The 13,823-nt window shown below is 45.3% G+C and overlaps 1 protein-coding gene across 2 annotated transcripts in view; it reads left to right on the forward strand.

Moving 5' to 3' along the window:
• The first annotated feature begins 4,745 nt into the window (after positions 1-4,745).
• The window catches only part of RCSD1 (RCSD domain containing 1), a 45,115-nt gene continuing 36,037 nt past the window's right edge, over positions 4,746-13,823 (forward strand). For both annotated transcript variants that reach the window (XM_073304917.2, XM_073304926.2), the window contains exon 1: positions 4,746-4,908. In XM_073304917.2, coding sequence (XP_073161018.1) covers positions 4,903-4,908 — 6 coding nt within the window. In that variant the 5' untranslated portion in view covers positions 4,746-4,902. The remainder of the gene's footprint in view (positions 4,909-13,823) is intronic.

A 13,823-nucleotide genomic window follows, 5' to 3' on the forward strand; every position in this document is an offset into this window, starting at 1 on the left:
CCTTCCTGTTTGCTCGGTGACGCGTGCAGTGGTCTCAGCACGTCTTTCCAGGTGGCCATGCCTGCTCCACGCACCAGGTGAGCCCCCGCTTGGAGCAATGCCGAGCTGCTGGACCTCATCAGCATTTGGGGAGAGGAGGCTGTCCAGTCCCAGCTGCGCTCCAGCCGTAGGAATTATGATACCTGTGGGCAGATTTCACAATGCATGACAGAAAGGGGCCATGACCGGGACACACTGCAGTGCAGGGTCATAGTGAAGAAGCTGTGGAACTCCTACCACAAGGCTCAGGAGGCAAACCGCCCATGAGCTGCCGATTCTACAAAGAGCTGGACATGATACTCAGTGGCGACCCCACCTCCACTGCGAAGGCCACTGTGGATACTTCGGTGGCTCATGTGTCAGTTGAGAGTGGACTGAGCCAGGAGGAGATCTTGGAAGAGGAGGAGGAGGAGGGGAACTCAGAGGCAGAGGATGACTCGGAGTCAGAGATGCATGCAGTCAGGAGCTTTTTTCTACCCTGGAGGAGGCTAGCCAGTCACAGCTGTCGAATCTTGGCGAAGTGCAAACAGGAGAGGAGGCCCCTGGTAAGTGGATTTGGTTTTGGGAATCGCTGAAGCAAGTTGTTGCGGGCAGGAGGGTTGCAGAAAGCAGGGTTGTGTCTGTATGATGCACGTACCACCACATGCCTAGTCTGAGTGGCAGAACAGGCTGTTGATTAACTCTCTCACTTCACGGGAATCTGCCTCAGAGATCTCCAGGAAACTCTCATGGAGATACCGGGCAATCTGCTGTCGCAGGTTCTTTGGCAGAGCTGTTTTGTTTCTTGCTCCATTAATGGTATATTTCCCACACCACTGTGCCATCATGGAGGGCTAGGGGGAGGACCATTGCTGCACACATTTGAGCCGCATAAGGGCCAGGGTGGAAGCTGCAGTCTTAGAGAAGACCCTCCCTTGATTCCCTGCTCACCCTCAGCCGTGAGATATTCTTCCATAATGAACACAGCCTGTGGAAAATGTGGGGACAGGAATCATTATCAGGCCCTCCCCCTAAAGTGCTGGCTCTCCCCAAGAGCCACATGCCCAGTGTACAGTAGAGTCCAGGAACACTGATTTACCCAGCCTCTGGGGCTACTCACTATTTGGGGGGTCTTGTGGCTCATGTGTGCTTGCCTGGGGTCAGCCAGTTAGTGACAGGTATGTGAATACTGGCTGTGTTTTAAACCACTGAATCAGTGTTCTGTGTGTTGCAAACAATACTGCTTCTGTAAAATGTTGCTTTTTGGCTTCACAGAGATGACCTTGGGAGCCCAGCCTCCCTCTTTGTTATCGCCAGCTGAACGGCTGCGCAGAATTAGAAAGCAGCCACAAAGAACTAAGGAGGACTTTCTGCGTGATGTTATGATGCACTCTGCCACCAAAAAACAGGAATGGAAGGAGTGGCGGGACAGCGAGAAAAGGGACTGAAAAGGGAACGCGGCGTGCCAGAAATGAAGCCACGGAGCGGCTCTTAAACATTATGGAGCGCCAAGCGGACATGCTCCAGGAGATACTAGCACTGCAAACTGAGCAGCTCCACACCCAGCCCTCCCCTGCAGCCGCTGTTGCAAAACTCTTTCCCATGCGCCCCCCAGACACTGACAACACACTCTTTATCAACCTCCTGGCTCCAGTCTGTACTCGCGGCTTTCCACTCCTCCCCTATCACAGTCCAGCCCTGAGGACTCCCAGTACCCACTGCACTCAACACCCATCCCTCTGCAGTTTGGCCCTGCTGAAGTACAGTACCCACTGCACTCTACTCCAAAAGAGAAGGTTGGACATGATCCCTGGACATACACAAATCTTTAGCTGTCCCGGGACCCCACCTCCTCCAAGGACCTTCCCTTCCCCCATCCCCCTTAGTGCTGATGTGTTTTTTTTCTTTGACATTCTCCTCCGATTGTTGTTTTTTAATAAAAGACATATGGTTTTTAATATGGTGTGTTGGTTTGAAAGCAATCTTTATTCTATTAATTGAAAGCAAACAGAGCTCTACAAAGCAACAGACAGTTATCTTAAACTGCATATTGCATCGTCTGCACCAATCACAATAACCTCCTAGCATTACAAGCACTGCACTCCCGAGCATAGCAACAAATATTAGTGGCTTTCAGCTCCAAATTGCTGCCTCAAGGCATCCTTGATCCTTATGGCTCCGTACTGAGCCCCTCTAATAGCCCTGGTCTCTGGTTGTTCAAATTCAGCCTCCAGCCACTGAGCTTCAGTGGTCCAGCCCTGAGTGAAGCTTTCACCATTCCCTTCACAAATATTATGGAGCATACAACACGCGGCTATAAACATAGGAATATTGTCATCAGCCAGGTCCAACCTCCCATATAGGCAGCACCAGCAGGCCTTTAAATGGCTAAAAGTACACTCAACAGTCATTCTGCACTTGCTCAGCCTGTTGTTGAACTGCTCCTTGCTGCTGTCATGTTGCCCTGTGTATGGCTTCATAAGCCACAGCATTAAGCGGTAGGCTGGGTCTCCCAGGATCACAATCAGCATTTCAACTTCCCCTATGGTGATCTTCTGGTCCGGGAAGAAAGTCTCTGCTTGCAGCTTCCAGAACAGGCCAGTGTTCCAAAAGATACATGCGTCATGCGTCTTTCCGGACCAGCCTGCGTTAATATCTGTGAAACGCCCATGGTGATCCACAAGTGCCTAGAGAACCATTGAGAAATACCCCTTCCAATTAATGTACTTGGTGGCTAGGTAGTCTGGTGCCAGAATTGGAATAGAGGCGATCTCATCTTACGCACATTTAACATTCGCAAATTCAGCTTTGCGCAGTCGGCAAAAACAAAACAAAATATAAAAAAAAGAGAAAAATAACAATTTAAATACTGTACCTGTAGCGTGGGCGATTCCGTCTGCCATTAGACTCAATATAATTTTGACTATACGTGATTTTTGGTTTACGTGCTGACTGCGGAATGAAACCCCAGCGTAAGATGAGACTCGCCTGTATGTGTGCCATCTATTGCCCCTCCACAGGTAGGGAAGCCCATTTGTGCAAAGCCATCCACAATGTCATGCACGTTGCCCAGAGCCAGGGTCTTTCGGAGCAGGATGCAATTAATGGCCCTGCACACTTCCATCAACAGGAGTCCAACGGTCGACTTTCCCACTCCGAATTGGTTAGCAACCGATCGGTAGCAGTCTGAAGTAGCCAGCTTCCACAATGCAATCGCCACATGCCTCTCCAGCAGCAGGGCAGCTCTCATTCTTGTGTCCTTGCACCGCAGGGCTGGGGCAAGCTCATCACACAGTCCCATGAATGTGGCTTTCCTCATCCAAAAGTTCTGCAGCCACTGCTCGTCATCCCAGATGTGCATGACGATGTGATCCCACCACTCAGGGTATGTTTCCCAAGCCCAAAAGCGGCATTCCACTGTGGTCAGCACCCCCATGAATGCCACAAGCAATCTCGTTTTGTAGCTAGTACGCATGGCGAGATGAATGTTGCACTCCTCTTGCCTTTGTAGTTTAAGGGATAACTCCAGTGCCACTCATGACATGTTAGTCAGAGCAAGCAGCATACTGGTCAACAATTCAGGATCGACTCCTGCAGACCAAAGAGGCAGAGCACGCAGTACACAAACCATTAAAAGATGGTGCCAAATGTGGACGGAAGCACAGGGATTGCTGGGATGCGAAGTAATGCATCATGGGGCATTGGGACAGGACCAAGGATGACTCATGACCCGCTCCGCCTTCCCACAACTCTTAGTGGTGGAAGAGGAAGAGATGCTCTGTGGGATAGCTGCCCAGAGTGCACTGCTCTGAATACCGCTGAAAGTGTGAATACACTATTGTGCAGGCAGCTGACAGTGTGAACACACAACAGCAGTTTCCCTTCAGCGTTCTCTGAGTGGTGCTGTAACTGCCAGCGCTGTAACTCTGCCAGTGTAGACATACCTTAAATCCTGTGCATCTACCAAAAATAAAAAAAAAGAAAGAAAAAACAGCTTTACCTCCACAACTGTAGCTTTATCTGTCAATGCTCAAGTCTTTACTGAGAAAAATAGCATCCTGAATTAGCACCTCTGACTAAGTGGTGAAAGAAAAAGACTGGAAGTGGAAAAAGTCAATCCTGTTTCAGCCTTAGCAATTTACATCTCCAGTTGGGACCATCTTTTTATTCTGTGTCTGTACAACACCTACCACAATGAAGCCTTCATCCCTACAAATATAATAATGATATGTATCTCCTCCTCTTATGTTCCCCATGCCCATCCCAAGTGTCAGTTAAAATCTTCTCACCCAGCTACAGATTAAAAAGGTCAGAAGTTAAAAGAGGAGAAGAAAAAGACAGAAGGAACGGCTGCAGCAAAAGAAAAAGAATGCAGATCCAGAGAGGGAGAACAACGACAAACAGAGGAAGGAAAGAATGCAGATGTAGGGAGAAGAAGAAGAAAGAAAAGAAAAAAGAAGAAAATTATGGTGGGAGTATGGACAGAAGAGAAAGAAAGGGAGAGATACAGAGGAAATACACACTTAGTGCCCCCATGTTTGGGCAGAGCAGCAGAGTTTGCTGCTAGCATTCTCTTGAGCCCTGCACTCTGGGAAGGACAGTATCTGTTTAGATTTGTGTCTAAATTTAAACCCTGATTGCTTTGCCTCCCCCTCCAGTCCCCACCCTCCCTTCCTCTCAACCACCCTCCCTCCTTCCTTGTTCTCTAGTGCAGGGCTGCTCACTGGGCTCTGTCAGTTCTCAAGCTGAGCTGGGGCTTGGATATTATATTAGACGTGCCTCAGCAGTGAGTTCTCACTCTGGCTGGGCAGAAACTTTCCACAGCTAAGGGGGGAAAGGGTGGGGAAGAGCGACTGTCCTGAGGACACCCCTCACTTGCAGGATATGGAGGTAAAAAATTTATTTCAGTAGCCGCGTGTTGCTTTGCTGACTTACTTGCCCCAGCAGTTCAGATTGAATTAGCTCTACCTTTACATGGCACTTTCCCACTTCGGAGCAGGTAATCATTTCCATTTGCTGTATCAAACGGTAAATGACCCCCTCAATGCCCCTTGGAACTTCTTGCACAGGGTTATTCTAAAGTTGGGAGGGGAGGAGGAGAGAAGAGATCATGTGAATATGGGGTAGGAGTGTGGAGTATCATTCATTTTTGAGCCTCTTCCCCTGAGTTGGAGAAGGCAGTAACCTTCAAGGGCCTGCATAATTTTGAGGCATGATTCAAACACTCGGTTATAAAATTGGGCACAGAAGGAGGAACTAACTGATAGAGCTAAAACTTCAGGTTTCATGTGGATAGTTGTAGCCATACATCTTAGCTGCCCTTTTGCAGGAATGTCCTTTATTTTAAACCCCAGTGTTCCTTCTGTCCCTTGTGGATCTTGCAATCTCATTTTCATTGTCAAAATCAGAGATTTTTGACTCAGGAAGCAGCGGACATAGGAAACCTTCTTTATGTAAAAAAAAATTCATACCATATAATTAAGAATTTTGTGTACTTTTCATTGTACCCCCGATCTTGTCCCCAGGGAATGCAGGGCGCATGGTCTGATGGTGGGAGTACAGAGATATGGGTCAGGATTCCAGAGTTTTATTCCAAACACTGCCCCCGGCTTGCAGCATGACCTTGGGCACAGTGCTTCTCCCCACTGTGCCTCAGTTTCCATTAATGCAAAATGGGGGTGATAGTGCTTCCCTAGCTCCCAGGGATGGTATGAGGCTGAATTCACTCGAGTTTTTAAAGCACTTTGAGAGCCTTAGATGAAAGTTGCCATAGAAGAGCAAAGAGTTCTGATAACTCCCAGTTGCTAAACCAGCCCCTCTGTGTGCTGTGATGCCCTAAGGGCAGGGGTTAAAGATAAGGCACCTTCAGTAGAAAGTCCTCAAAAGGCAGTCAGACCTGTGCTCACCCAGGTTTTATGTGTGGAACAGAATCAAGCAGTGATCACACCAACTCAAGATGAGCCATGTTGCAGAGGTCACAAATTAAATGGATTCCTAAGGGGTTGTGGATTTGATAGAGCCAAGCCTGGGTCATTAACTGTCCTTAAGTTACAGTTAGTTTTATCGTCTTTCGTTGTACAGCATTCTGTGATGTCTTCTGTCTGAGAAGGGGCTTTGTTGTTTGTCTCATAAGCCAATGAAACAGACTAAAGCTTATCCAGGGGTGATTCTCAGCCTGCTAGGAAACTCAGAAAATATATAAAGCTATAAAGCCAGACACTCATGAAATTCAGGGGCTAGTAGAAAATCTAACATAAAAAGTACTTACTATGCAGGAAATCACATGCTTATAGTCAGACTAATACTTAGAGCGGGAGCAGACATTAGGTCGCATCTAATCCATTCTCCACCAATACGGGACAATGTATTTTCTAGTGTTTCATGCAGTTGTGTTTTAAAGGTCACAAGAAATGTGGCTTCCACTTCCTTTGGGAGACACACAGGGCCTACTAGATCTCATTATCAAGAAGTTCTTCCTCAGATTTAATCTAAGATTTTCCTTCTCTAGGTGTTTTCCATTATTCCTAGCTATCTCCTTTTTACCATTATAAATTATTGTCCTGCCTACATATTTACTTGCTTCAACCATTTGTAGACCATCACATATCCTTTTAGTTATTATATTTAACAGCACCTTTCATCTTCAAAAACATTTTACTAATCATGAATTTAGTCTCTCAAACCTCTGTAAGGAAGGTTAATATTATACAGAGGTTTAGGCCACATATGAAGCCAGTGGCAGAGGTAGGATCAAAGACTCAGGAATTCCCAGTCCCTTCTCAGTCTGCTTTTCTCTCATTAGAGCATTTTGCAGACAGCTGGGCCAGAATATAGTCATAGATGCAGCCTTTTGTCTGCAGGATCCATGCTTAATGCATCGGTGCAACAGGAACAAGTTCTGTCATTTCCCCCTTTGCCAGGCTGTTTCCTTCAGTTGTAGAGTGCAGAGCAGCTATATGCTCTGTAGCTGGTATAATTGGCAAGCTCCTCACACTAATGGGACAGATGATTACCAGCACTACAGAATGATATGGGCTACCTCCAGGTGATTGCCATTTCCATCAGATCTCTAGAACCTTTAGAAGAAAAATAACTAGGGCTCACTTGCCTTGTGTGGTTTTACTGCTGCTGTTTTTCTTTGTGTTTTGTAGCTAGAATCTTATCCAGTCTGCCATCAGGAACATATTGAGCATTTAGTTAGGTCAGCTGCTTTACAAACAAAGATGGGTTAGCACCCCAAGTAAGGGAGAATACAGTAAAGTCCAAGGTTGCCAATTCCTATGGTTTTATTGTGAGTTTCATTATATTTGTTTTTCTTAATGCCCTTGCTCCTTGAGTCAGGTTTAACCTAAAAATTTCATCTTTCATTTTTAAAAAGTAAGTTTCTAGCCTTCATGGCTCCAGACCAAAGCTTGAAAATGTGAATCCTAAAAGGTTCTACCAGCCGCCTGCAAATAAAAAGAACTAAATGTATAACACTTGGGGTTAGCAATACTGAAAGTCAAACTTCCCTCAAGAGAACATTCACTATATTTTCTCCCCAGGACTCACAGAATTGGGAGTAGGGGAAACATGCAGCCCTGTTAGTTTGTAATTACCTTAGAAGGTTTGGAGTTTGGTCTGAATACACAGCCTCAAGTTCAAATGCATTTTGGAACTGTAAGAGCCTCTGAGATTTATGAAACTCAGCTGGAAACCCTGTGAGATTAGGCCTCTTGTGGAACTACCTCCTGCGGCTGGTTAAGTAGGTTATTGTTATGGCATTTTCCCTGCCACCCTTATGCTGGAGACTGGTAGCACAGAGGCACATGAAAGTTACAAATAAGGTAGACAGAAGCAATCCAAGTCTCTGAGCTTCAGTTTGTTTTCCAGACTAAGGTGAGAGGTGGTTCTTATTTTCTCTGAACAGTAGGGATGCAGCTGACCACTTTATTTTGTGGACATTTACCTCTCCCTTCTCTGTATCCCTCAGTAGGCTTCGTTTCTCCTCCTCTTGGTGTCTGTACTCCTATCTCCCTCCAGGAGGCTGACTCCTCATGGGTTCTCATTTTGCCAGGGAGGAGAGCAGTTCTTTGCTCCTTTGGTAGCTCATTTGGTCATGTTGTTTCTGTGGCTATGTACTGAATGGGTTCCCTGTCCCATAGCCTGTGTTCTCTCTGCTTTGGGGCATCCTCCATAGGAGGCATGTGCAGGAGCTGCTGGGCTATGGGTCCTCACTTGATACAGGCAGGGCACTGAATGTGAGAATGATATCAACTCCTTACTTCTGTCACTGCCGCAAGAACCCATGCTGGCCTGTCCCCTGGTCCCGATAGGTGAGATGGTGGGGAGAAGCAGAGGAGTGGAAGGAAGATTCTCTCAGCCCTCTGTTCCCCTTTCTTCCCACATGAGCTGTCAGACTCATCATGGGAGTCCAACACAACTGCTCCCTCTGAAGGGAATACAAACAGACTTACCTTCCTATTTAAAGGACATTCAGACAGACTGTGGCAGAGCATAGCGCTGAGCTCTAGTCTACCATTACTATATCATACTAAAAATCCAGGGGGCTATAGTCCTCTCCCCAAGCCCCAACACCTCTGCAGAAGCAGTTATTCTGTCCTACTAATAATTATTCGGCATCAGGCAGAGCAAGGACTTGAATGTGGGTTTCCCACATCTCTGATGATTGCTCTAACCACTACGCTATTGGTTATTCTGGCTGGTGGTACTCTCTTAGGGCATGTTTACACTTCAACATGGGGATATAATTCCCAGCTCAAGAAGATTACTCATGCTAGCTCTGATGAGCTAGCATGCTAAAACTAGAGCGTAGCCACCGCGTGAGCAGCAGGAGGGGCTTGGCACCCTGAGTACACTCTCATCCGAGACATGAGGCATGTACCCAGGGTGGCTAGTCCCTCCTGCCACTCACCCTCTGCTGGCTACATTTTATTTTTAGTGCACTAGCTCCATTAGAGCTAGCACAGGTATATCTCCTTGAGCTGGGAATTACACCCTCGGCTCAAAGTGTAGACATACCCTAAAAGTCTCATTTTCATTCTGATGAGAAACTAAAGCAATTTTTGAAACCTCAGGGGTTTTATTTTTCACAAAACAGAATTCTTGTTTTCCAACCAGCCCAAGTATGACCCTATCAGCCTCCTGAGCCAAGGATTGGACAAGTCACTCTTCCCCAGCCCATCACCACTTTTTAATAGGCTGGAAGTATTGCGGTTGAGCAGCATAATACACTTCCTTTAGTGAGTGAGTACATCAGCTCCACCACATTCCAGGCATCTGTGTCTCCTGAGAGTTGAGAAGGGGAAAAGTCATCTTGCTTTACACATACTGTTCATGTGGGTCTAGGAAATCCTGTGACCCTTCCTCATGAAAGTGATGGGATCAGTGCTAACTAGGGCATCTGTCTGTAATTTTGTCAAATAGTGCAAAAATGTTTTCCCCTGGATGATCCTGTGTGTGCAAGTCACAATTCCAATGACAGTTGGGGGAAGGCACTTGTGTGTGTGATCCTGTGTACTTGCTTCACAATTCAAATAACAGTTGAGTGTGTGAGGCAGTGGGGGAGGAGGTTTGAACTACTAGCCCTGCAGACTCAGTCTGGGATCTCCAGCAATAATAAAGACTCTGTATGCAGAACGTAAGAGTCTATTCTGCTGACAGGGCCAGCTCACTTTCTCGCCGCTGCCTTAGCTTTGCAGAGTGAAAGCCTGTTCTGGTCTGTAAAGTCAGCAGATATGACTTGAGGACAACCACATTTAGCACTGAGATGACAGGAGACTTCCACTTACTGTAATGTGAACACTACCTGCTTAAGCTAGGGTGGAGTTTGGTCCACAGGGAGCATGTATATTGTTTTAAAAGAGCTATTTTTATTTAGTCACTTGGAATATATTACTGAGTCATTAGTCTCATCTCTCGGCTATTAGTCCAAGGCCTTCTAAAGTCAATCAGTGCAGGATCCAACTGATCCACCAGCTAGGAGCCTCATCCAAGGAATGCTTTTACATTAACAATTCCAGCTTATAGCTTTGTAAAATCTTATCGCCAGCATGGGCAACATAGTGATGCAATGATACTGCCAGCAGGAATTGCAACAGGGTTATCTTCCCTGATATTGTCAACTAAATAGAACTGGACCAAATTCTTTTCACTTACATGCATATAGTCTCACTGAAAGGATTTAATGGGTGTAACTGAGTAGAATTTGGCCCTTGGTAAATATTCTATAAAATAACTATTGTGTCCTCTACTGAACAAAGGAAGAGGTTACTCCAGCTTTAGCCTCACGGCAGTCTTTACAGTTGGAAGGAAGTGCAGTGATGTTGTACAAGGTAATTCCATGGTGGTTCTTGTCCTTTGGACAATAGTCTCCAGTTTTAGAACTATTGTTCTAAGTAGCAACAAAAATGCTATTTAAGTAGCAACATTATGGTTCTTGATCAGAGCATGTCTTGTTACAAGCAACTCTCCAGTTGTCCTTGTCATTGACTAACAGGTGTTGAAAAAGGTAACTCAGTGGCTGTGCTGGCCACCACATGTGGGCTGTTTGGGATAATACCATAGTTGCCTTTGCAACACAATCTGTTTAATATTAGTACCTTGATTTCCTTGGATGAAAGGTGATCTAGATGGGCAAAGTGCTTTCTAAACACAGTGGATGATCACACACTGCCCCCACACTATGAAATGGCTAAGACTCTCAACTGCTGTAATGTAGAAGCTATTCAGTACAACATAGCCACATTAAAAGTTTAGACCATGAAGTGAAAAAACCATACCATCTCCAACTGAAACTGCAGATGGAATTTTAGTAGGCAGAATATAATTACCAATGTTGAAATTTGGCTAGGACACCTGAGCTCACTGTCCTGCTCCTATGAAAGTGTTATGAAATCTTGCCACAAAGTACTACAGGTCTACATTTCATCTCCGACAACACCTCCAGTAGCATCATGGCCCCAACCCCATACTGGTGCATTGGTTCTGCGTTGACTCAGTTAAAAGGATACCACATTTTGAATCACCATTGTCATTCATTTCAGCACCTACGTATAATCTGGAGGTCTCAGTTTCAAGCATAGATCTAACCTCACTTGTGCAATCTGACAAGATCACAGCACAAACTGATATAGCTGCAGACCAGGGTATTTTTTTTAAGTATGGCACTAGTGACCTTCAGAAACAAGTCTGTCCATACCTCACACTGTGTGTATGAAACCCATTGATCAGTGTGTGTTGTACCCAATCCACAGAGATATAGGTTTGTTACAGTCCTGATTCCCATTCCTTTAGTCAGATCATACTGTAAAGTGAATAATTCACACAGAGGGACTGCAAAACAAGAATAAAGACAGGCCCAGTGGGCCTAACATAATATCCAGCACAATCCTACTGACAAAATTGCAACTACATTTTCTCCACATATAGCATAAATTTATAACTTACTGCAATTTATAGACAATGAACTGCTTTTTAGATCTATGCAGAATCATTTTTCTTTCTATGCTTCATTTTAATATCTTGAGTTATTTTTAAAGAGTTATTTATCATTTCATCTTTGGCCAATAGTACTACAGTTTTAGTTTTAAAATTCTCAGTGGTTTTAGCCTGTGTATCAACACACTACGGAATCATAGAAGTCAGAGATAGAAAAAACTGTTTGCCTATCAACCTGGCTAGTGCAGGATTGTTCCCTATAGCATGTTCTCCAGCACGTCTGTCCAGATTGGTTTTAAATGACTCAAGCAATGGAGCTTCTATCACTCTTTTTAGCAGAGTACTTTACAGGCTGTCTGACTTCACTGTTAACAAGTTTCTAATAGTTAGTTTGAGTTTTAATTGCATCCCATTAGTCCTCACTGTACCACTTGTGACAGGGCAAGGCCAGATGACTATAGGAAAGTAGTGGGAGACAGATATATTAGTCCCAGGCTAAACAAATCCCTGTTACCAGGATAAGCAAATGGTAGTTGCTCCAGGTCAATTAAGACCCCTGGGACCAATTAAGATCCTTCCAGAAAGCAGTGGAGATAGCTAGGTTGATTAGGACACCTGAAGCCAATCAGGGGCTGGCAGAAACTAGTTAAAAGCCTCCCAGTTAGGTCAGGTGGGTGTGCATGTCTGGAGCTGTAGGAGGAAGCCATGCTGCTGGAGAAACTAGGCAGTACAAACCCTATCAGGCACAAAGAAGGAGGCCCTGAGGTAAGGGTGAAGTAGATGGTGAGGAAGTGTGGGACTGCTGCGGGGAAGTGGCCCAGAGAATTGTACACGTCCTGTTTCAAAGTCAGCTACCAAAGGTTGCTGCTATTAGGGTCCCCTGGGCTGGAACCTGGAGTAGAGGGTGGGCCTGGGTTCCCGCCCTTTCCTCCCAACCACTCTCCCTCATTAATCACAGGGACTGTGAAGCAACAGAGACTGTGCGAGGGAGGGTTGCTTCTTCCCACCTCCCTTGCTGGCTTCTGATGAAAATGGCTCAGTAGACTGTGACCCTTGCCCCTAGAGAAAGAAGTGCTATGTAGAAGGTCACAGTGAGTCTCTGAGGCTAGTATAATCAGCCTGGAAGTGTGGGACCCTCTGAGACAAGGTTGGAGCTTTGTCACACACTCTAAATAATTCCTTACCCTCCTTACACCTGTCAGTTACTAGAAGGATTCTTCAAGAGTCCAAAATTGCTTCACTTTCTCCAAAATATGCCATCACTTGGGGCCACACCTGTGCCAGAACTAGGCTTCTTAAGGGAGGAAACACGTCTATACATTTGTACAGGACTGAGCACACCAGTACTTGATCAATACAGTTATACAAGTGTACTGGATTGCTGCTTTCAGTTCTGGAAGCTTCCGCATCAGGAAGATGTAAACAAAACATAGGGTGTACACAGAAGAGCATCAAAATGTAAAGGGCAAGAAAGATTGACTTATGAGAATGGAGTTAAGTCACTTGGCCAAATGGTAAAAGGGAGAATGATAACTGTCTAACTATATTTGAAGGGTGTAGATCTCATGGTAAGGAATAATTTAGTTTACTGAACCAGGGGGTATTCCTTAGAGTAATGCGATGAAATTAAGAAAAGGAAGATGTTGGCTTAATAGCAGCAACATTTTCTGGCAGCAAAATCTATTATGTTTTGGAACAGTTATCCAAATGCAATGGAAGCCCCATCCCTTGGGACATTTAAAAATAGACTGGACAAAGCACTGGAAAGACAGACTGTCAGGAGCTACTTTGAATTGAGATGGAACAACGGCACTGAGTAGAGGTCTGATCCTGCAAGCTTCCATGGACCAGTGTACACTACCAAGTGAGGTCAGCTTAACTACATTGCTCAGGGCTGTGAAAATCTTCACACCCTGTGTGTTGTAGCTAAAACAACCTAAACCCTGGAGTAGACCCTGCTAGGTCAGAATTCTTCTGTCAACCTATCTACCACCTCTCAAAGAAGTAGATTTACTCAGGTGATGGAAGAGCCCCTGTGAAGTTAGTGGCTGCTCTGCCTATGATTGGCTTGTAGGAGCAGCCTTCAGAGGACCTAGCAGGTCAGATGAGTTCATCACCAGTGTCTATGACTTCATCCTGCTCCCTCCGATTGTTAAAGACTTGGAAACTCCCACATATAGGAAATGTAACTCAGAAAAGAAACACGTACAAAGTTTGCAAAAGCCTGGGAACTCTTTATTGCATATGCAAAAAGATCCAGCATTACTCTGTCTTCCTTTTTCCAATTGCTTTCCATAACAGCATCTGTGTAGGTAACCAAGCTCCTGAAATGTCTTCTTGTCTGGATGTCATGTTTACTTTGTTGA

Source organism: Lepidochelys kempii, chromosome 1, assembly GCF_965140285.1.
Source record: "Lepidochelys kempii isolate rLepKem1 chromosome 1, rLepKem1.hap1, whole genome shotgun sequence".
NCBI classification, from domain to species: Eukaryota; Metazoa; Chordata; order Testudines; family Cheloniidae; genus Lepidochelys; species Lepidochelys kempii.